Genomic DNA, 24,255 nt, shown 5'->3' with positions numbered 1-24,255 from the left:
ATATTTCATACCACTGTGAAATATGCTGGAGTATCAATTCAACATCTGCTGTCTTTAGGGCCCGGGAGTCCCGCAGAGACACTTTCAATTTGTAATTGAGTTCTATGCTGAATTAATCAGCAGTTTATCTTTTTTACTAAAATAACGTCTTCACCACTAACCCAGATTTACATTAACAATTTATGCCAAATTACCTGCCAAGACAAAACTTATAAGATTCTAAGCTACCATCCAGTAACACTCAGTCCTATATTTCATTTCTTGTATTTCTCCAACCCATATGCAGGCCAAGTGGAAATCCATTGTTCAAAAGCTTGCAAGCCTCTAACCACAGATAACTTCTTGGATTTGTGGCACAGAGACTCACTTTGACAGTAAATTTCATAGGGGTCCCCTCTTCTCCTGAAAGCCACTGTTCAATAAATGGCTATGATTCAAAATTTTTATAAAATAGATTTCTAAAATGGAAGGAAATCAGTGAATAATAAAAGACTTTCTTTCGTATCTTTTCCCAAGGAGCTCTGATATCCTTAATCTTGGCTTAAGTACCAGAAAAAGTAAGTACCAGATAAAGAAAACATTTTTAGTGCCTTAAGTTATGTAACGGAGACCCAATTTGGCAGAGGCAATTTGATTTGGTGGGAAAAAAAATTAAAGAAGTTCATTTCTTGATATCATGATGCTGAATGTTTTACTACCAATATCTTCCTTTGAATTCCAACTGTACACTTGGAAGTTACCAAACATACATTCCACTCAGCACTATCCCTGAATCTAGCTCTAGACTCTGACTAAACAGTCCCTGGTCACCAAAAAGTTAACATTTTCCCTGGTAGATTTTCACCACAGGCACAGCAAGCACCAGACTTTATGAAATATCTCCTATATGATATGCCCTACACAGGAGAAATATGTAAAGCAAAAACATTTCTAATGGGACACCTGGCTCCAAAGAAATGCATCATAAATAATTACCTATCTTCTACAGAGGGAAATATTCTTTCTTTTCAACTTGCTTTGCTAATATCTGTGCAGAAAACTTCAGTAGGACCTCTTATAATACCAGCCCTATTGCAGCACCAAGTGAAGTAGACTGCATTCACCTGATACCAGGTAAGTATCTGCAGATGGATGGAGCTTATGTTGGTTATATGAGAACATGAAATTACAGAACAGGACAAAAGACATGAAAAGGTTTAGAACAGAAATAATTTGGGCAGAAAATTTTTTTTAAAAAATCAGTAACTTGGGCTGGGATTATGGCTCAGTGGTAAAAGTGCTCATCTAGCATGTGTGAGGCACTGGATTCAATCCTCAGCACCACATAAAAACAAATAAAATAAAGGTATTTGTGTCCGACTACAACTAAAATAATTTTTTAAATCAATAACTTTGCCAGTATATTATTTGCAACTATCCTTTCATTATTCTTCAAAAAATCAGAAAAGATATGTTCAAAAAATTTATAAAGAGTCACTTTCTTAAGGTTTACTGATTCTAGAATTCCAGAGGTCTGGTTCAAAAGGAGACTTTCATAAACCATACTTTCCTCCTCAGCCCCACCACCACCACCCTTTTACTTCCTGAGACTAAGGACGAAAGAATAAGACACACTTCACAAAATTTCCTTCACCCATTCCCTGAAATATCCCACTTTCAACTTTACCTTTTATCAATGGCAAAATATAACAGCAAGAATGGAAATGAAAACTATCCACCACCATTAACTGGGGCTCTGGAAAAAACAGAGATAAAGAAGACAGGGCCTTGGCCAGAGGACTAACATTTAAGTGGCCACTTCTAAGTCAAGGGAGACTAACATCTCAGAGAATCAAAGGAAGAGAAGTAATCACTTCTGAAATCCAATCACTGTATGGAAGAAGGCAGAGCCAGTCTTGAAACATCAGGTGAAAGACCAAAGAAAACTTTGCTCTCTACAAAATGCAAATGGAACAAGAACCAACAGAGTAACCTTACCCCACCTCTGCCCCTCCAAAGTAGCTGCCAAGTGGATTCCAGTTCAAGAGAATGAGTTCACTTTAAAAGAGGAACAACTTAGGGGATCTGATTCTGATGCAAGGCTTTACCACTGACAGTTTTTCTCATCATCTTCTAACTCTACCCACTGAACCACAGAAATCTGTTCATTTCTAAAATTAACTGGTTAACGTCTTTAGAAATCACTACTAAAAATAATTCCACATGGGGGCCCTGGGGGACTGTATCTTAAGGTTCTGATTTCTCGAAAAGCTAATGTTTTATGTTAAATAAAACCAAAGAGAAAACAATTGAGGAAAATTACATCTTTGGGTCCAAAAATAAAGACACAATTCACTACATCTAATGCTTCAGGTATCAAGGAGAGCCAATAGTCAGGAATTATGACCAAAAAAAAAAATGGCAGGAACACCCTCATATAGAGACTCCAAAAGGGACCTTTCAATATATGCACAATCAACCCAATTACTATGCAAATCCAGGGTGCAAAAGAAACATTTCCTGTGTTTGAATTGATTTATCTAAACACTTCCACTGTTGCACTAGTTCTTAAGCAATAAAGGATCCATTAAAACTACCATGATACCAGTTCAGTCACCAGGATGACTAATCAAAATGTGGGCAAGGATGTGCAGATATCAGAGCCTCATACACTGGTAGTAGGGGGACACTATGAAAAGGTCTGGCTCTTCCACAAAAGGTCACCCGATGACCCAGCAATCCAGTTCCTAGGTATACTGCCAAGAGAAATCACAACATACGTCCACCAAAAACTTCTACGTAAATGTTCATAGTAATGGCATTATAAATACAGTCAAAAAGGTGAAACAATCCAATGTCCATCAAGTAAAGAGTGGATACATAAAATCTGAAATGTCCACATGGTAGAATACTATTCAATCATCAAAATATATGCTACAACATGAATTAATTATTATGAAAATATTGTGATAGATGAAAGAAATCATCACATGTATGGCTTGGCTTCAAGCACATATGTGTTCAGGATAGAAAAGACCATAAAGAGAGAAAGTAGATTAGCTGTTGCCTAGGGCTGGGTGGGTTGGGGGGAAAACGGCTAATAGGCTTGGAGTTTGTTTTTTGAAGTTGATGAAATTGTGGTTTAAGTATACTAAAAATCACTGAGTTGTACACTTAAACAGGTAAACTGTATGGGCATGAACTATTTACCAATGAAGCTGTTACCAAATAATAATAAGGCATCCAACTTAGACTAGAGAACCTAAAAACAGTCAAAACATCTAATGATAAGTCACAAGTCAATCATAAACCTGCATTCTAATAGTAATTTTTAAAAAGAAAGTGAGCATAATAAACAAAAATGTTAGCCTAATTCCCTGAAGGCATTTTTAATAAAATTTTTAAATAGAATTTTATAAAATTTTTAAAAAGAATTTTCTAACTATACAATTTTCCCCAGACATACAAGACACCTAAGATGAGGTTACTACAAGACAAATATAACCATAAATTTGAAAATCTGGAAAAGTAAGACAAATTCAGCTAATTAAGCTAACACATATTACAGTGCTACAAGAAACAGTCTTAAGCATCATCAACAGACAGAGGAAAATCACTGTTTATAGTAGTTGTCGAAGGTCACGTTTTTTTAATTTTTGCATTTACTTAAAACTCTGTGTTTGATGCCAACGGGGTTCAAGTTGCACAGGAAGGTGCTTCGGCTAAACACTGATCATCTTCCTTGATCTCCATTGTCTGCTGTGTGGGTTCCGCCAGCAAACCTCCCAGCAAGTGGTCACCTTCCTATGGAGTCATTAAACCTCCAAATGTCAGCTGGTGGGATTAGCCAGCAGCTTCCACACCTGAGCCCCCGTGGCAGGGACAGAGGCATTTGGATCAAGATCACTAATGAATACAGAATTCATATGCCGCTTGTCAGGGCTCCTGAGCTCAGAGTCCACAGATGCAACCTAAATAAGACGGAGGACAGAACAATTGTTGAGGAAGATTAAAAAGTTTTGGCAGTTGGGAAAAAAAGAGCACCTCATTATTCAAATATGATAGTCTTGCTTATTTTTTTCTTTATTTTTCTTCAAGTTATTCATGATTTCCCTCAAGTGGACGAATGCCACTCACCAGTAGTTAAAGACTTCTTGGTCTCATTACTAAATGTGAAAAGGGCTATACCAATCCGTACATCAGCTTCTAGAGAAAAATGGCTCTTGTAGATAATATGTGAACCCTGGGTGGGGGGCTACCACAGAATATTTGTGGTAGAGAACAGGTAAAAGATGGGGGGGGGGGTCCTAGAATTCAGACGGGGGAAAAGGGATCTTCCATAGCCAAATGACCTATGTACGTTTACCAATTTGTATCTGTTTAGGTTTCCAATCTCCCCCACCCCCCTCTGACTTCCTTGCACCTTTCTGTTCCTAGGATCCTTCACATCACCAAGCTCACTCAAGATATTTCCATACCTCCTATGATACTTGGCAGGTTTTCCCTGCCAAGCTAGGGCTTTTCCTTTTCTCTGACGAGAAGCTGCCCACGCCTCTGTTACTCTGGACTAAGATGTCTTCCCCATTCTGTTGTCAAAGAATTATACACAGACCTAGCAAAAAGTCAGAGAAGCCTTTTAGTGGTCAAATTTTCTCAGAGGACTCCCAAGTCAGGCTGATCAGGGCTCGACCAGCTCAGTGACCTCAGGCAAGTTTTTTGACCTCCCTATACCCCAGTTTTCTTTTCTTTAAAATGGGGATAACAAAGTACTGACTTCACAAGAATTTTTAAAAAGCAAATGAGATAATGCAGAAAAAGCTCTTAGAACAGAGTCTGACAAGATGTAAACACTGACTACTATGATGGTGCTTTCCATACCTCCCTCTCACAATAGGAAAGTACTTTCATGGTCTGTGTTATATGTTAAGCAGGTGCTATCAATCACCAAGCCTGATGCCAGCACAAATAATCATGTTAGTCGTTACTATGTGACATTTTGTTTTTGTTTTTTTTTTTACTTTTTTTAAAGAAAGAATGAGAGAGAGAGGGAGAGAGAGAGAATTTTTTAACATTTATTTTTTTTAGTACTTGGCGGACACAACATCTTTGTTTGTACGTGGTGCTGAGGATCGAACCTGGGCCGCACGCATGCCAGGCGAGCGCACTACCACTTGAGCCACATCCCCAGCCCCGACATTTTGTATACTACTATTAAATAACTAGAAAATAAAAGCAGCTGCCATATTTTAGAGCCAATTTTGTGTGCTCCAAAGAAGGTGTTTTACACCCTCACCTATTCCTCGAAGCAACTTGCAGGTAGGTCTCTGAATCTCCCATCTCACAGATGAGGACCTCCCTGCCACTTGCCCAAGTCACACATTGAATATAGTGGAAAGAGGCTCACAGCCCAATCCTCCAGGGCCTAAACCCTTAGCCCCTTTCCATCTGACTATATTGAACTCATGTTCTATGCTTTCCTCGGGAACCATCCCATGTGACAAACTAAACACAGTCCCTTTTTTTGAAGTCAAAATAATGCAGATCTCTCACACTACTATCCACCTGCAAAGCACAAAAGAATCTGCAACTTTGGTGTCTTTTATTGGACTTAAAGAAAAGCACACACAGTTACTTCTAAAATCTGCTGTCAGAACAACATACTAGTATCAAGTCTTTCATTATTTAAAGTGGATCTATAGCTGCCTACAATGACAGATTAATTCCGTTTCCTCTCAGTAGCCAGGTGTTTGGCATCACGTTTGTGAGGTAACCACAAGCCTTTAGGGCAAGAGCTGCTCACATCTTTAGCAATCTACAAGGGCTTCTCTAGAGGCCATCTCTGGCCAAGTGATGAAATATGACTCCATAAATCAGATGGCTGAAGTGGCACTTGTATACGTCACAATCTATCTTCTTAGCTTCCCTCTGAAGGGTACAGGGTAAGAGTCACCCCCCAGTGCTGCACAGAGAAAGGACCATCACAGTTGGCACTGACTAAGCATGTGCTACTTAAAACTGAAGACACACTAAGACTGGGGAAAAAGATCCTGCTGGTGTTAGCATGCCTCAGGCAGAGGAGAAGCTTCAGCAAGTCATCTTCAAAAGGCAGAGAGCCAGAGCTCTAGAAACCTGCAAAAATTGGCTAGGCCTGCAGTCTTCATTTCTTTAAGTTGAGCATCTTCAAAGTCTAGAATTCTAACTGTAGGGCACAGCAGCTGCCACTGCAGATCTGATCCTCTCAGCTTTTGGCAGCTCTCAACTTGAGATTCTAGCAAAAGAATTTTTCAAGTTGCTATTATTGCCTGTCATGGATTTATAAATATTGTGCACTATCTGCTGTGGCATGGCTCTCATGGGACGCCAGAGCATGCCAAATGCATAACAGAATGAAAAACAGTTTCTATTCTTCAAATAAATGCTAATTTTTTTTAACTGTGCTCACACGATGTGTTTGGTGACCAACTTCAATAGTACAGAGTATGTATCAGAGAAGGGGGAAGCTGATTGTCTTTTCCAGCAGCATTCAGCTGCTACTTTCATTAAGCTTGTTTAATTAGATTCCAGATGCTAATTTGCAAGTCGATACCAGAGGGTGCAGGACAGTTTGCCTTTGAATCATCTCCCTGTGATGTGAGGGTCCTGCCGCACACCACTACCCTTCGGCGGCCCTCACACGATATTCTGACAATTAGTGCAAAAAGGGGACAGTATTGATCTTGACAGACTAAATATTAATCTTCTACCCATTTTAATGAATTGTAATCTTCAGGAGTTTAAATCTCTCACTAGGCCAAATGAAAACATTTCTTCTTAGAAAGAAATGAAATGGAAAGAAAACTAAGTTATCTGATTCATTTCCTTAATTTGCTCCCCACTCTAAAGTAAATCTGTATTTTATTTCAGCAACTTTCAAGATACAAACCACCACCAAACTAACATCCAGATACCATAGTCAAATTCCTCAAGGGTATCTGGGAAATGGATTGAAAAGGCATCAGGGCGGTTGGCACCAGCATTCCTGCCCCACAACCCTATGGGTAAAACCAGCACCAGGTACTCACTTTACACCAACCTTAACACAGAAAAGCTGGGAGAACAAACAGCTCCATGCAATTTATCATCATAAAACACTACTCCAAAACTGACCCTCATAATCAGGTCAACTCACATATTTCAAAATCCACTATTCTGATACATTGGTATGATGTCTGAATAAACACCTTTTACTAATAAAATAAAGTGTGAGACCTATCATCCAGAAGAAATACAAGTTCATGAGGCTTCATTTCCAACACAGCTGAGAACCATGAGCACTAAACGTTCAAAGAATGATGAATTCAGTGAGAACCCCAAGGTAAGGTTGCTTTTGGCCCTTCTTCATCTACCCATCGACAGATACTGGCTGAATACCCCCTTGGTACCAGTGACCACGCTAGGTGTAAGGAAACAAATGAATAATCACAGTCCCTGTTCATGAACTTCCAGGCTAACAGCAAGAAAATGAAAATTACAAGACCACTTAAGGCAGCACTTGGGTCACAAATGGGTGAGAATTTTTAAAGACCTTTCATACTCCTTGAACTCACTGGTTATTCGGCAGGAAACTTTGAACCAAGGGTTTCATTTGAAGCAGGTCCTTGGCTAAAGTGCCCTGAAATAGCAGAGGTTCATGCTGGGCATTTAAGAATCCTGGCTGGGCTGTTACCAGTCCAGCTTTTCTGGCCTGTACCCTCCCAATGCGCATCTGCCCCCCTGCTCCATCTTCTTTCACTCACGCACTTAATGGGGTGTCTGCTTTGCTGACTCTGCCCCATTACTGTACACTACTTAAGAGTATTAGTTATCCTCCTCTGTTACTTCACAGCACTTTCCAGATGGGAAGGAGGAAGTCCCTCCATTTCCCAGACAGTTTTGCTTTAGCTCAGTTATACTGTCTCAACTCGGCAAGCACGTACTGGACACCAGGAGCTCGGGAACAGGGATGATTCCATGGCCCCTACCCTCAAGAAGCTCCCGCTGTCATTGGCAAGCAGGGAAGGTGCCTCTAAAAAGAGCCACCAAACAAAGGAACAGGGTGTGTCCAATAGAGCACAGGGACACATATAAATGAGGAAGCCCCTAGCTGGCAGACACCAGCAGTGAGAAGGAGTCAGCAGCAAGTAAGAATACACTGTTTCAAGAACAGGGAGCAGACAGGAATGTCTTGAGGTAGAACCACAGTCCCTGGAGCTTAATATTCATCCCCCCTGTGCTTACACATGATGGTGATACCAGAACACATTCCTATTTCTATTGTCAGTATGCACCTGTTTTCATGTACCTTGGAGAAAACTATAACCAGTGTACCACACCCAGGATTTCATAGATATAAACTATACTTAAAAATAAATTTAAGGGGCTGGGGTTGTGGCTCAGTGGTAAAGCACTTGCCTAATGTGTGAGGCACTGGGTTCAATCCTCAGCACCACATAAAAATAAATAAATAAAGGTATTGTGTCCATCTACAACTAAAAAAAATTTTTTAATAACAAAATAAATTTAAGAAGAACTGAAGTGGCTATAAGAAAGAGCAGGAAGGGACTGACTAGGAAGGGTACTTGGAGGTAAATGAAATGTTCAGTGTCTTGACTTGAATGACAGTTACTTCTGATTACAATTGCCAAAATTCATAGCCCTGTGCATTTTATAATTTTATAATACACAAATTATACCTCCATTTATTTTTTTTAAAGTTAGTTCATTTAAAGAATATTCTCAAGGCTAAAGTACTGATGGCACCAAAATATGGCAGAAAAAAAAATGAGGTGTACAACAATGACAAGTTCAAGAGACAATTAGATTAGCCCTGCTAGATAAATTTTCTGGTAGCCACATTTTAAGCAAAGACATGTGAAGGGGCTGCAGCTGTAGCTAAGTGGCAGCTCAATGGCAGAGCACTTGCCTAGCATGTTCCATCCTCAGTACCACATAAAAATAAGGTATTGTGTCCATCTACAACTAAAAAAAAAAAAAATTGAATTAGCTTTATTCATGTTTTTATTTAACTGATCACTTCAACATGTGATGAATATAAATTTTGTGTGTGGTGCTGAGGCTCAAATCCATGCTAGGCAAGCTCTCTCCTAATTGCGCTACACCCAAGCCCAATATAAAAATTATTGAGATACTAAAAAGTGTTTATGCTAAATTTCGGAGATCTTGTGGTGTTTTTCTACCTACAGACCTTCCTCCAACTGACCAGTCAAATTTCAAGTACTAAATAGCCATATGCAGAGAGTGGCTACCATATTGAACAGAGCAGCTACAGACAATGAGGAAACACTAAAGGCTTTTGAGCAAGGTAGAATCTTCACTCCATAAATACCACAGTCATTCTCATTCCATAGATCTGCTAGTCCCAGCCCAGCACTATCCAATACATAGGTTTGCAGATTTAAAAAAAAAAAAAAAAGACTTTGGGCTTCCTCTTATTATTTGTTTTAAACAATAAAAGTTTCTTGGCTTAGTCTGGCCCTAAAATTTAGTGTTGGACAAACAATGTAAAATTACAACAGTCCAAAAGTAGCCTCTGTTAATACCATTCTCTGCCTGGCAGAGCTGCTGTCCCAGCAAACCAAGAGGGATATGAGAGGGAGCAGCATGCTCTCCTGGGTTTCCTTCTGATTGTGACATATCTAGAGTCCTTTCACAAGCTAAAAGGGTCACCCCACCCTACAGTCTCTATTTAGGCAAAAAAGAAAAGTTATGAGGCTTCCTGTAACCCAAAGAAGGAAAACAAAAGGTTTAGAAATTTAAAACCAACCCATCTTCTTTCTATGTGTTCTATGCAAATGCTGCAGAAATGACACTACAGTCATGCTCTCTTTCACAACAAAGAAGTCCCTGGCACAATGTCCTCCCAACTTCACTAGCAGCCTCAGCTTTCCACTGACACAGCCTCACCTCACACTCACCATGAGAGAGCAGTCTGGCCAGCAATGTTAGCCTGGCTTTCCCCTGCGGGGGGTGGGGGTGGGGGGTCCCTGTTAACATGAATTTAAATATCTTTAAAGTGTCCCCAACTGACAGTTGTTATACTCTCCTTTGCCTTTTGTCTCCTTTTAAATGGGAGAAGCAGGTACTACCTCACGCTTGATAGTGACCTTCACTGATTTTCAATGTGCCTCATACTACAACAACAGAAACTGTAAATTTACATAATCAATCTGAAATGGGAACTGATTCATCAGGTTTCAAGGTCTCATAGGTAGTACAGAACATTAAGTGTTGAGTTACAGATATAATTACTTTAAGAAACATTGGAAGTTCCACTGAGAGGATGCTGACATGTCCATTTCCTCCCCCAAATCACATTAATATTAAACTCATGGTATTTGGACCATTTCAAACCAAAACTCTAACTAGTGTACAATTACTTTAGCAGAGTTAAGTATCTTTTAATATACCTCATATTTTCAACTTCTCCTGCAATTCTTATTTTTCTTTAACATATGGAAGTCCCAATCTACTGGAAACAGACAAAATTTTCAAGAGAATTTAAAAAGATTAATCAGTGTGGTTTAAAGAAGGGCTTGACATTTAAACTCCTCACCTTTAGTCAGAAGCTTGGGAAACATTTTTTTCCCCCAAGTGACCTCTGATATGTATTACTTTTCTTCACATATTTAAGAATCCCAAATGGAAAATAATGCTGATATGGGAATAAATTTTAACACTGAGAAATGAAACTAATTTTATTTATAGTTTTATACCCGACCCTGTTTACTATTAATTGTAGCAAGACAGTATTGCTCTCAGTTTCTATGTTTAATTTCCTACAGATGTCTAGGAAAGGACAGACATCCAGCCCACTGACTGAGTGTTGTACTTGTGCAGTCCTCATGTACCAAGGGCATAGTGATTTCTGGTAGAAACTCCCTGCCCTGGCTGGTCATCATCTACTACCTGCTTTCTCTGGCTTGAGCCACACCCAAAGGCAGAAAGAGCTTCAGAGCGCCAATGATAATGAGATGGTGAAAGAACAAAATATCCTTAATATGTGATCTTCGCCAAGATGACTAGGCATAAAGCACTATCAAAGAGTAATTTCAGCAAATTCTTTGGTTCCCAAACAAAATACTGTGAAGTCATAAGTAACAGAAACGAATATATTAAGAAATGGGGTAAACCACTCATAAACTGCCTATTTTTACTAACAAAAAATTAACCATCCCAAAACCAAAAGCAGAGGATGAAGGCTGCTGCCAGGACTTAAGTGCCTACATGCTGGTTTAGTGGCACAGATGATACACAGTAGAGAAATAATGTAGTACAATGTGGTACCTTGAGCATCCAACCAGACTGAACCCTCCTCTGAAAGAGGCAATGGAAGATCTGTGGATTTGTTATTGGAGGACCTATTTTCCATGGGGCGGGGGGGTGCTTAATGATGAGGCACATCTATCATTAAAGCACACTTATATAGAATATCATTCACAGATACCTCCTTCCCCACCACCAAAGAAAACATAGTAAAAGAATCTCATAAATATATTTTAGACACTAGAGCCACTATACCCTGAGAAGACTCAGCACACACATGACCTTGTCTCATTTCTTCTGCCAGATGCTGAACAATCTATAGGGATTTTGAAAATGGCCCATTTTCAGGTCAGGTCTGCATGACATGTAAAGATGTACATAGTTGCTCTATTCTTAGAAAGAACAGAAAAATCTGTCACTTTGAGCTATCATGACACAGAAATCTTAGTATACAAGAAAACACGCCACACTGCAGCTGCATCTACAGCCAAGAAGAGTTCTAAACAGCCCGAAGCCCAGAGCAAACTGCTCAACAGTGCTGGCTCCTAAGTCCAAGGGACAGCATGACAGGGCTGCTACAAAAAGATGCCTTCCTGAGTAGCCAGTCTCCTCAGCAAATATTCCTTCCATCCATGCCAAAGAGCACTGTAACTAACAACAGGGTTATACAAGCTCTGGAGGAACTGACAATCAATTTGTAAATTGAAAAATTTACACAACCAGAAAAATATTTGAAAGAATAAAACTGCAGGGACTTACATACCTCCATATCTGGCCTAAACTTATCTTCAAACACAGCCATTGCTGCCAAGGAGCCAGAACCTGTAAGAAAAAGATACATTTTTAGTGTACTTTGCCAACTCCCAGCTGCTCCATATCAAGTTTACCTCAGGACAGCAAAAAAAGCAAAACAGGCCCAGTATCACATTCAAATACAGTGTAAATATCAATCCTATAGGGCCACATCGAAAGGGTCAAAAAGAGTGCTCTTCAAAACACCTGGAGTCACACTTACCACTAACTTGGATAAATCTGCAACTGGGCCTACTTCTACTACTGATGGATTTAATTGTAAATTATTCACAATAAAATGCTGAAGCATGAAAATGAGGTTATGGAGAATTTGTTATTTCTTCAAAAAGTGAATGCCACACAATTTCAGATATCCTATGCTCTGAAGCTGTGCTCCATATTGTGGCCCGGCGGGCTGCTGGGTACAGTGCTAAATACCAAGGCAGTTAGAAAGAATACATTGTTTTAATGAGCTGGCCCTGGTAGAGTCACCTTGACATGCAGGGAAGAAACTACCGCACCAGCAATGGTAATAGGACTGCAAGCTGCAGCCACCAGGTTATTCCAGCTACAACTGTAAAACACTTTATTATGTGGCATTTATTTGGAGCTATTATTTTTAGTTTGTACTTTGAAGAGTAACAGCTGAGTAGACAAAATGACAGACAAAGAAACAAAAATTTACTATTACAATAGCAAATGGCTGAAAGGTTACACTGCATAGATATTAACAGATAGCAAATTTATCCCTACCAAAGTAGGATGTAAAGGCATTTCAAATAAGTACGGATTCCCTTTGAACGAATGCAAAAGGCAGCTCGGCACTATTTGAAAATGTAAACTTGCTTTGTTCAGAAACCAGAGAATCTTTAGAAAATCATCATCTTGTCTGTACCGGGTCCCAGCAATATTTCAGAATACTCTACTTTTGGAGAGAGGATGGAGTTGCCCACAATTTTTTACTCCAATTAGAAGATTTTTTTGGCATTTATTACTTTTTAACTTGTTTTGCATAACACTATCTATTTAGCTGGGTCACAGAGAAAACCATATTTTCTATTTAAAATGATTTGTGTACATCGCTTGACCACCTCAATGGTTTAGCAAAGGAAAGAGGCAGCGATTAAACAGTTTCAAATGAGGTGTCCTGCTGATTTTATCAAGTCTGCTGAATGTATAATGAAAAAGGAGAAGCTGACAGCAACACTGCATTGAGAAAATACAGACTACCTTATCTGAACCATTTAAGGAGGTCCAATTATAGATCAAATTTAAAGGGTAGAAACAGCAGATTTACAGACACAAATCAATGAACATGGTAATCCCGATGAATATGACAGATACTCCTGTTATGGAATATTGCTGCGGTTGAGGATCATTACCTCCCCGGCACTGGATACATCACGTCTCGAGCCGTAGGAAGCGGCAAGCGGAGGCCAGCATTACAAGCAATGACTATTCATTTAGGCTTTGGGTACAAAAGGCAAACTCCATTCTTCCCTCTCAAAATCTTTTTCTCCTTAAGAAAAAAAAAAAAAACCTAAAGTGGTCTTCTAATCTAAAGAGACATTAGAAGCCCTTTGGAAAGGGGAAAAAAAATTAAACACAGAACCAGAACATATACAGAGAAAATGTACCCGAACCTAACCAGTGAATTTCAAAGTAAATATGTCCTTGAAAATGAAGAACTGGCATCAAATCCTACCAATGTTTGGTAAGTCACCAGTCACTCTGAGATTTAGAGGGAGAGGAAAAAGTAACCTAAGTTTCTGCTTTAAAGCACAGATGAGAATCTGTCTCAGTCTCACTAGTTCAAAAAATAAAATAAAATAAAACAAAGCAAAGAATAGTTGTCAGGAAGAACAAGAAAACTGAGAATAAGGAAATCTCAGAAGAGAAAAAAATACTTTTAGATACAAAATATTCATTCCTGCACAGTAGCCAACAGCAGGCTTGCCTTTTCCTAGGAGGCCCAAGATTATCCCAGAGGCCAAAGGGTGAAGGAACCAGAGCCCAAAGGGTGAAGGAACCAGAGCCCAGAAATCCAAAGCCAGGTATCTGCTAACAACTTTGTGGAGAATTATAAGAAATTACTGCAAAGGAGAAAAACAAGCTCATCTAAAGACATTTTTCCTTAACACTTAACTGGCTAGATTTTCTCCTTTCTTTTGGCACTTCCACAATAAAAACCCTAATTCTGTTCTTTTTCCTAGGTATAAATATTTCTTTGCTCAGTTTCATTCATAAAGAAAAGAAAAAATATTTCCATCTCAACAGAATAATTTGTCCTTTGTCAGAAACATTTTTATCCTGCTTAGAAACAACACCTCAGACAAAACTTCTCGAAGTGGAAATGACATACTGAAGTCCCCAGACTCTTGGAACAAAGCAGGTCTACCCAGTGTAGGGAGCCACTCCACAGTATCAAAGACAAGTTTTAACAGTTGACAGAGCAGGTGAACACAGGAAGGACACCAGGTTATTGCTACAATGCATTCTGGCTTCCCCTGTTTACATCTTGACCCCCAAACACACACACACAGTATTGAGAAATTTTCAGGAAAGCAGAAACTTCCTAAAAGTGAACCCCTTCCAAAAAAAAAACCTGAAAAGAAAGGAATACTGGACATTCAAGATAATCTCTAAATCACTTACAAATGAGCTCCTGTGCCTAGCTTTTTAGGAAAGGAGGACTCTGGCGCCCCCTTTTTAGAAGTACACAGAAGTACTAGGCGATGGCCGCCACTGTCAACAGGCATCTGGGAAACTAAGTGCATCTGTTGTGGAGAAAACTGGGCTGGGAACTCACAAACACCGTGATGCCCAAAGCAGTGCGAGAATGAGATGCAAGTGCTCAGGTAATTCCAAGACAATGCAGTACAGAAGGCAAGGGGAAAGGAGCAATGAAGAGGAGGAAACAGCAAACTCAATGGGACCAGAATTCTCTAATAATTTTATTCACATTTCCTAGATATTGGTCCAATATCCAGAGCAAATACAATCAATCAACAGACATGCAACCTACAAAACATTAAAATATTACATTCCATTTTCCCCAAAAACTATTCATAATACCAAGTCATCCGTTATTTCATTGCCAGGATCTGAAGCCGGATGCCATTACTCCAGAATGCACACCCGGGAGAGAGGGGAAGGCAGCCGAGAGGGAAACAACTAGGGCCCTAAGTGAGGCACATGCCACATCACACGATGTATTTGTCATTCAGTCATCCCCCTAGCAGCCCACTGAAGTGATAACAGTCTTGTCAAGGGCTACAGGACTAACAAGCATAGAGGAAGGATTCCTGTCTCTATGTCACTCTCTCAAACAGAAAGTTCTGTATGTGGGGGCTGGGGTTGTGGCTCAGCGGTAGAGCGCTGGCCTCGAATGTGCGAGACCCTGGGTTCGATCCTCAGCACCACATAAAAATAAATAAGTGAAATAAAGGTATTAAATTTTTTTTTTAAAAAAGAGAAAGTTCTGTATGCAATAACACAGTTGAGGAGAGCATTCCCACTATCTTCCGTGATCAGATCTTGCTTTTCTTAACCCACTCCTGCCTCCAACGCACACACACTTGATGCTCACCAATGCCACAGGACACTCATTTCCTAAATGCCTATGATGTTCTAAGCCTACATGCCTTGGTGTGTGGAGTCCCTTTGCTCCCATAACAGTGCATGGAACTCCCAGTCACCCTTCAAACCCCAGCTGAGACATCGCTTCCTCCCAGAAGCCTTCCTTCATCACCACTCTGCCCCACAGGTGTTCATCCCTCTCATCCTTGCAACTGTCCGTCCTGGCACAGCTGACCCCCCATACCCACTAGCCAAATGAAGGAGCGGGCATTCTGAGCTGGCCCTGAGGAGTGATGAGAGCTGTAAATGCCTTGATACATATAAAAGAACACATACTGCCTAATTTATCATACCTGACTGGGTAAGAGACAAAGGTATATGTAAAGCAGGTTCAATTTTCAAAAGGGATAAAAGGATTTAAAGCCACAAAACCATGTGCTATTTATTCTACGTCCCAGTCTGATCCAAACCACTACACTATCACAGGAATGGGCTGCCCTTCTTAAGAGTTCTGTGGTCCTACTAGTGAAGCTCCCACTCTCATCAGGAGTCTGTGTATAGCTGTTCCTTGGCAACCTCCACATATCTGCCTTTTTCAGCCCATCCACAGTTACCAAATAGCCAGTGGTGCTTCCAGAACAAAGCTTCTTAAAACAGAAAAACAAGCTGCAATTCAGTAACCAGCATTCAGAAAGACCACCATGTACTGTGATGGCTACCTACTAGTCACTCCACACCTTGCCTCCTCTACCCACACTGTTTTCCAAGTTCACCATGCAACCGCGCACCCTGCTCAACCACTCCTAACTCCCAACCCACTCAGGAGCCAGGCTATGGGAAGATCAGAACAGGGGAATACGCAACTCAATCCTCCAGCACCAGCAGGGCCAAGAAGCCATTCTCTGCATGCCCTGATCTGCAGCAACCACTCAGACAGGCACTGCCTGACCTCAGCTGCTCCAGCCAGGTGCTCATTAAAAGACTCTTCCTACAACTGACACCCTGTGGAGGCCCAGAAAGAGACTGCTCCATTGCTGACTCCCAGGGCCTGACTCACCCACAGACCTTTGACATGATGTTCACCCCCATCTGTTGACCTACAGGAGAAGGGGCCCAAGCAGTCAAGCCTCAAGGGCCATATCTCTAGTCAAGCTTTTAAAATGTAATATCTGGTCTTATGAATCACAGTTCATTGGCTTAAAAACAAATCACTAATTCCTGTAAGTAAAATATAAGCTCTCAGAAAATATGTGCAACACACAGAATATTAATAACTAAAAAGAGCTTGCAGATATATAACATCAATATTCCAAAAGAAAAAAGACAACCGTTTACAAAAATCATATTTAGAAATATAGTTCATTAGTAATCAAACAAATATAAATTGAAATAAAATACCATCTTTTGCTTTTTAAATTAGCAAAGATTAAGTCAGTGCTGACAAAGGTGTAATAAAATGGGCACACTAAAACACAAATGCATAGAACTTTCCTCTCAGGAACTGAGAAATATCAACTGGAATTTAACAAGCTATACACACCCATCAAGCTGGCAATGCTACTGCTGGGCAGTTATTCCAAAAACATAAACGGACAAGTACCCAGTCACGTATATGTTTGTTTATAGATTAGCAAACACACACACACACACACACACAAAAAAAAAAAAAAAAAAGCCAACCTAGAGATAAATATAAAGTTTTAACAATAAACTACATACACAAATCATTAAACATAACAAAGGTTTGGGGGTGTAGACAATGGAAAGATATGCATGATATAGTATCTAGTGGTAGAAAATATGTTCCAATGCAATATTAACAGGTATGCTTATGTAATACATAAGATGCAAACCTGGAAGAAAAAATCAAAATATGCTCATTTCTGAGTGTTGCTACTTTCATATTGTTGCTTGTATATATGTGGGGGGGGGGGGTTGTGTGTGTGTGTTCCCTTCAAAGAGCATGTATACTTGCAGTTTTTTAAGGTATAAACTGGGAGACAACCCAACAGTGTTAAATGATTGGGGGGGTGGGGGGAATCCCGAAATACCAACACCTTGCTACTTGTCACATCTTTAATAGCAGCAACTTATTCCTGAAATTTCTATACGGGGCCTGAAGGTCAATCCATGCATGAGTCAACGGTCCCAAAGTAGGACAGCAATCAATCAATACAAATAAATACATCATGCCTCTTAAGACCAGAGGTCTTAGGAGAGCTTCCTTGGGCTGTCTTGGTTGTAGCTCAGCATCACATAAAAATAAATAAATAAAGGCATTATGCCCATCTACAACTTAAAAAAAAAAAAAAAAAAAAAGTCACCTTAGTAATAAAGACCTGTGCACATATTGGCAAAGAGCTAGACCCCAATTATCCAGTGTGGCACTCTGGCAAACAGTGCCGAACAGTACAGTCAGTGCAGCTAGCTGCAACAGACACGCACGGTGCTGAGCATTTCAAAGCACACTTCCACCTACCAGTTCTGCTTGCTCTTCAGAAAATGGCAGGTGGCAGCAGCCCCACTTTACAACAGGGAAGACTGAAGCTCAGGTAAGGAACCTACCCACATCACATGGTTAGCAAAGCTGGGATTTCATAGCCAGATCTATCTGAATTTAGAGTGTGTGATATTCTTTCCATTCTACCATGTTTGCTCTTAAATAGCAAAGCCAAATGCTTTAAGTCAAGATTAGCAAGTAAGCCTGGAAGCAGCTATCTTTTCTTAGCTTCCCACCCCAAAAAAAAGCATCCCTTCAAGCTTTCTTTTTGTTCAGATTTCAGAAGAATGATCAACACACATCTGGATATAGTTAATTTGTGTGGTTTTGCTTAGAAGTTCAAGCAAGACTGAAATTTTAGTTAAATGATCTAAATGATTAAATACACACCATTCACTGATTAGCAATGCCACTCAGTACTTGTTCTAAGAGTACTGTATATTAAAATAGCCACACTGGAAAAAAAAAACAACAACAAAATTACTCTCTTTTATTCAAAGCCTCAGAAGATGCTTTTGATCTTATCAGCATTAGTACACACTAGGTATCCTTCATGCAAGAATGATGAGGCCAGAATTGTTTTGGATTTTGGAATATTTGCCTATTCATAATTAAATAATCCAAAGGATGGAACCCAGTTCTAAACAAAAAATTCATTTATTTCACATACATTCGAGACACATAGCCTGACTGTAATCTTATACAATATTTTTAGTGTGCCTGAGTTTTGATGAGATCTGTCACAGGGTGTCAACTGAGGAAATTTCCACTTGTGGAGTCATGCTGGCACCCAGATTCAGATTAGGAAACATTTCAGATTTGGGTGCTCAACTTGTAGTTCAATTCGAACCTAACTTTTTCCTGAAAGAACAATTCAAGTCAGGGCAAATCTGAACTGGCCAGTGTTTTTTGTATTTACTTAATGTTATTTTTACATATCAGAGTTCCTTGAAATGCTAAATCAAATTTAGCAATTCCATCATCTGTTATTAGTCATGCTAAAGAAATACTAAAAGACTGAAGTTACTTCCTAAAACCTGATGCCTAATCAAACTCTTTAAACAAGGATCTGAAAACTGGAAGGTAGAAATTTGCATTTTTAAATAAGATCTATGCTCACTCTCAGACTAGGGAAGAGGAAAACTCTGAAGGGTCTCTGACCTAAATTCAAGTGTTAGGGTACTGCCCTATTGTATAGAAAAGGAAACTGATGCTCAGCTACTTTCAACTAATTTGTCTAGGACAATACAGATGGGCCACAATTCAGAAGTGACTTCCCCTGGGCCTAGTAGGGTGCAGGATCTGGGATCACACATTTGCATAGGAGGGCACAACTCTGATGCTCCCTGCCTGCTTCCCTGGGCAGGGACTCCAAGCACAAGTCGGCTACGCTGCACCAGGAGGCAACATCCCTTCAAGCACAAAGTGATCCAAAACCGTGCAGTGTAGTGCCCTGATGCCCTGGTTTCCCTCCCCAACACAAAAGAGATGACGAGCATGTGCATCTTCCTAAAGGGGCGGCTGTGAGGAATGAACAAGATGAAACAAGCAAAGCAGAATGCCAAGGACATAGTAAGAGCTCAATAAAAGCTAGTTATTGTAATGACTTTAAAACAAGCTCCCCATCCTCCAGCAGCAATTTTATACACTTGTTCTCGACGAGTCCCCAGGCTGGCAGCTTTAATGGCAACAGAGGTCTTCAAAATTTCTTCTCTCAAAGTCACAAAGTTCCGAGAGGAAGCAGCAGGATATGGATTCCCACTGCTTTTCCCCAAATCAATTTAACCAGAACTTTACAGGAAATAAAGGCTGCTCCTTCTGTTAAGGAGCAGTCCATTTTAAGCACCCAAGGACCTGTTTGCCACCATGGCCTGCCAAGGTGGAAGATATATGCAGCGATAAAGGAGTCACCCGCAGAACTTCTAATCCATCAGTGTCAGCTCTCCCTGACAGAGCACTTAGTCACACTTGCTCATTGTTAGGCAACTGGCCACTCTTCCTGGGGAAAATTTGGTGCTTTCCACAGACCCATGGATGGGGGTCATTTTTCACTCCATTCCTGCTACAAGGCCTCATCTCCTGATACTAGTGCTTGCTCCGAGGACCAACAATGCCAACATGTGAAGAGCTGATTTATAAATATAAAACAACATTGGTGCCAGGGGACAGTGTTCAGCCACTAGAGAGCAGTGGGGAGCACCTCTCAAGGCTCAGTAAAATGGAGCCACAGACTAAATGGTTTAATTGTATGCATGTATTTCATTATAAGCCTTGGCCAAAAGCTTCTGAGTATGCGGCAAACCAAGCAATCAGACAATCTTGCATCGCTTGCTGAAATCCAGATTTGTCCTTTGTCAGCATAAACAGTTTAATTTGATGTTTTCACTCCTGAGTAAGCACTGAGTATTACATTTAAACCCTCGTGAGGGGAAAGAATGCTTCCTTTTCATCAGCAAATGTACTTCAATGTCAGAGTCTACCTTTTATTCCCAATGACTTTAAAAAATTTCTTTCCCATTTCATACGCTTAAATACATTTTAAAATCATCCAACATTTTTCACTCCAAAAGAATTTCTCAAAAAGTACAGTTCCTATTCTAAATGCAATGTAATATAGTCAAAGAGAAGTTAAATTTCTAAGTAAATAATTTAAAACACTACTTGAAGGGAACAGGAATTTTTTTTATAATTGTAATTGCAATATCTCATGGACCTGATAGTTTATAAGCACTCCTAAGACAAGACTAATAATCAGAGGCATTCAGGCCTAAAATGTGAAAGTTTTATTTTATTAATGCATTTAACTGAAATGCCACAGGTATGGGGAGAAAATGCTCCCTTAAAACAGAGCACCACTTAACCCTATGTTTATGGGCTAACGTGGAGGATGAAAAAAAATGGCTTACAGATGTGCCTCCTCTGTCTCCCACAGTGGCAGGCCCACAGTAACAGGAGCTCCCACTGAGCATGCTGTGGCACAGGGCAGACCCTGCACCCTCGTGCAGCAAAAGTGCAAGGCATCCCATACTCTAGCTTGCTTTTCAAAACAACTTCCCAAATTGTAGGTCAGTCTACTCTGCAGGCCTTTTCCAAGTTTTATGTCTCTCAGGATCTTCAAGAAGAGAAGGATCAGAGATTTTAATCATTGATAAAGCATACCTAGTTTTAATCTTAAATTAAGGAATATCTTGCCCACAGACCTTATATGCAAACAAAAGGAAATCCTACTTACTGAAAAAAAGTAGGGAGGCAGAGACTTTTTTTTTTGTTAGTCAGTAGACTAGATGGTATTATCTCCTTTTCAGAAATGGGAAAAAGCTAAGTTCAGAGAGATGAAGGAATCCACTCAAACTCACCCAGCCAATAACGGCAAAGTGAGAATCTGAACCCAGTTATGAATGATAGCAAAGCCATCTTTTATGGTTCAGATATGAGTTGTCCCCCAAAAGCTCAAGTGTGAGACAATGCAAGAAAGTTCAGAGGTGAAATGATTGGGTTATAAGAGCCTTAACCTAATTAGTTCGTTCATCCAGATGAACAGATTAACTGGGAGGTAACCACAGATAGCCAAGAAGTGGCTGAAGGAGGAAGGTTATTGGGGGCATGTCTTTGGGTATATATTTTGCCCCTGGTGAGCACAGTACTTTATCTCTGCTTCCTGGTGGCCATGTACTGAGCTGCTTTCCTCTACTACACTCTTCCACCATGATGTTTTGCTCACCTCGGGCCCAGAACAATGGAGCCAGCCATCTTTAGACTCAGACCTCGGAAACTATTAGACAAATAAACTTTTCCACCTTTAAAATTGTTTTTGTCAGGTCTTTGGGTCACCACAGCAAAAAAAAAAAAAAAAAAAGCTGACTAAAACATCATTCTAAGCACTACCCAGGGAAAAGCCTGCTGTTGCATGAAGTGACTTTCCACTCATTCTGACAATAAGAGAGTAAAAGAAAGCAAGTTCCAGACCACAAAGTAGAAAGGTGCTTTTCTTTAGCAAGGCCAGTTCAGATCCAATTGTGAGATAAAAGCAGGTAAAGAAAAATTAGTTTACCACACTATCCCTAAAGTGGGGTCTAAAGAACAATCTTAAAACTGAGCATTTCATTTAACTCTTCTGAAAAACACTCCTGGCAAGAGCTTTTTTATTTGAGTGTAGACAAAATAAGGACTGAATTCAAATCAGAAAAGATAAAACTTCATGATAAAATATCTGAGCTGGAAAAAAGAGGGAAATGCACTACACATTAATTCCATATTTTACCATTTTATGTATATATAAGAGATGTTCAATTTTTTTTAAATACCAAACCAAAAACAAAGTCCACTCTGATTAGAACAGATTAAGAACTGGCAATGTTGAGTACATACCTTCCCTGTAAGGATATGATGAATTTGTTAAATGTTTTCTCATTTCCTAACATAACGGCACCATCTATTGGCTTAGTACCACCTTTGCAACAACCAAGAAGCAAGAGATATAATTAAACTTTCATGGGCTTTTGGTTCTCAGTTGTTTTCTTCCTGGCACTCCACAGCAGCATAAATTTTAAGATATAAAATCCTATGAATTGTACATTTTAAATCTTTTAAAATGCCCCTTACTTATATTGATCAAAGCAAGACAAAGTACCAGAGAAATATTTGTACATCGAACTGCACACAGAGAATATGGTGGCACTAAAAAATATTAAAACACCATGCACCAAACTTCTAGCATGTGCTATGTTTCTTATACAGTATTTCACACATCCTCATACCTTTCCCCTGGGCAGTTCCTCTAACTACCATTTTACAGGACAAGAAATCAAGGCTCATAGCTAATGTGATTTTGGACTGAAGATCTGAACCCAGATTGATTCCAAAAAACCAGCTCTTTCAACTGAGCCAAGGTGCCTCAAAAAGCGATGCCAAGACCAATACTTGCACATCAAGTGCAGTGATTTGCACAGTATGTTCACATACGCCATGGCATCACAGCACCCCAAGAACCTATGGCCTTCCCAAGAAACCAACCAAAGGCCACCACAAACCGCACCAAATTCATTTTAGAAAGAGCAGATCTCTGGGTGGGTTTTTGGCTCAGAGGTGGAGCACTCGCCTAGCATGCATGGGGCACTGGGTTTGATCCTCAGCACCACATAAAGTAAATACATTGTGTCCACCTGTAACTAAAAAATAAACATTTATAGGAAAGAAAAAAAAAAAGCAGATCTGAGGCTCCAAGCTCCAGGGCTTCTTGTAGAGTTCTAAGTTACACCTCCGGTAGCTCTGAGCAGTCAGTCACGGCTGTCTGAGCAAAGCTTCCAATGGAATGAGGTTTCCTAAACCGGCCCGGCTCCTCCCTCGCACAGCCCTTGGCAGGTAGACACACTCCAATACCCACAGCAACACATGCTTCCAGGGCCTCTTCAGCAGTCAATTACATGAGGCCCTACTGTGGAATGAAGAATTACCAGCAACACCACAGCTATAAAGTCCACACACATGTCCTCTGAGGAGGCTCTTATGAAGGTCCATGAACTAAATACAGCTGCTGCTAAATTCACATCTGATTTAAGAAATGAAAATGAAAATGGAAGAAACGTGTCATCATGAGAGTACTAATTTTATCTAACACAGGAGAACTTTCAACATCAAATCATGTGGAGACATCAAAATATCTGCACAAAGGTCTCACTTTAGTGTAAAAATGCAGGGAAAACGGCAAGTCCGAACCCCTTATTGATGTTCCAACTTAATTCTAGGATTCTTTTGGCAAAGCCGTGAGACAGCTGGTATATTTCCTCTTCTGTCCCGCATCTTTTTAACTGCTCAGGGGCCCTGTAAGCTGGGACTTGGTTTGTGCGTTCTAGTAATTAGGAAATTGTATATCCAGTTTATCTGGAGATAGAATTTTACCTGGATGGCCCTGGCAGTGACCCCAAGTCTTCCCTAATGGTGCATACCAATGTTTATTCCTCAAGTTAGTATTCCTAAATTGTCCAAGGGCCTCATTTCCAGGAATGTCATGCTTGAAATTTTATTCATATTAATTCTCTATGTGGATAAGCAGGCAAAAATAAAAATTTTATATACCTTGCCAATGCTGCTACAAGGAACACTGC

The 24,255-nt window shown here is 40.0% G+C and overlaps 1 protein-coding gene across 1 annotated transcript in view; it reads right to left on the bottom strand.

The window, feature by feature from the left end:
- Positions 1–24,255, bottom strand: part of Psmb7 (proteasome 20S subunit beta 7) — a 54,865-nt gene that overhangs the window by 16,118 nt on the left and 14,492 nt on the right. The window contains exon 6 of the mRNA XM_076845499.2: positions 12,044–12,102. Within this exon, the coding sequence (XP_076701614.1) occupies positions 12,044–12,102 (59 nt within the window). The remainder of the gene's footprint in view (positions 1–12,043; positions 12,103–24,255) is intronic.

The sequence above is a fragment of the Callospermophilus lateralis genome, chromosome 2 (assembly GCF_048772815.1).
Source record: "Callospermophilus lateralis isolate mCalLat2 chromosome 2, mCalLat2.hap1, whole genome shotgun sequence".
In the NCBI taxonomy this organism is placed as follows: Eukaryota; Metazoa; Chordata; class Mammalia; order Rodentia; family Sciuridae; genus Callospermophilus; species Callospermophilus lateralis.
This window is presented reverse-complemented; position numbering and strand designations above follow the sequence as displayed.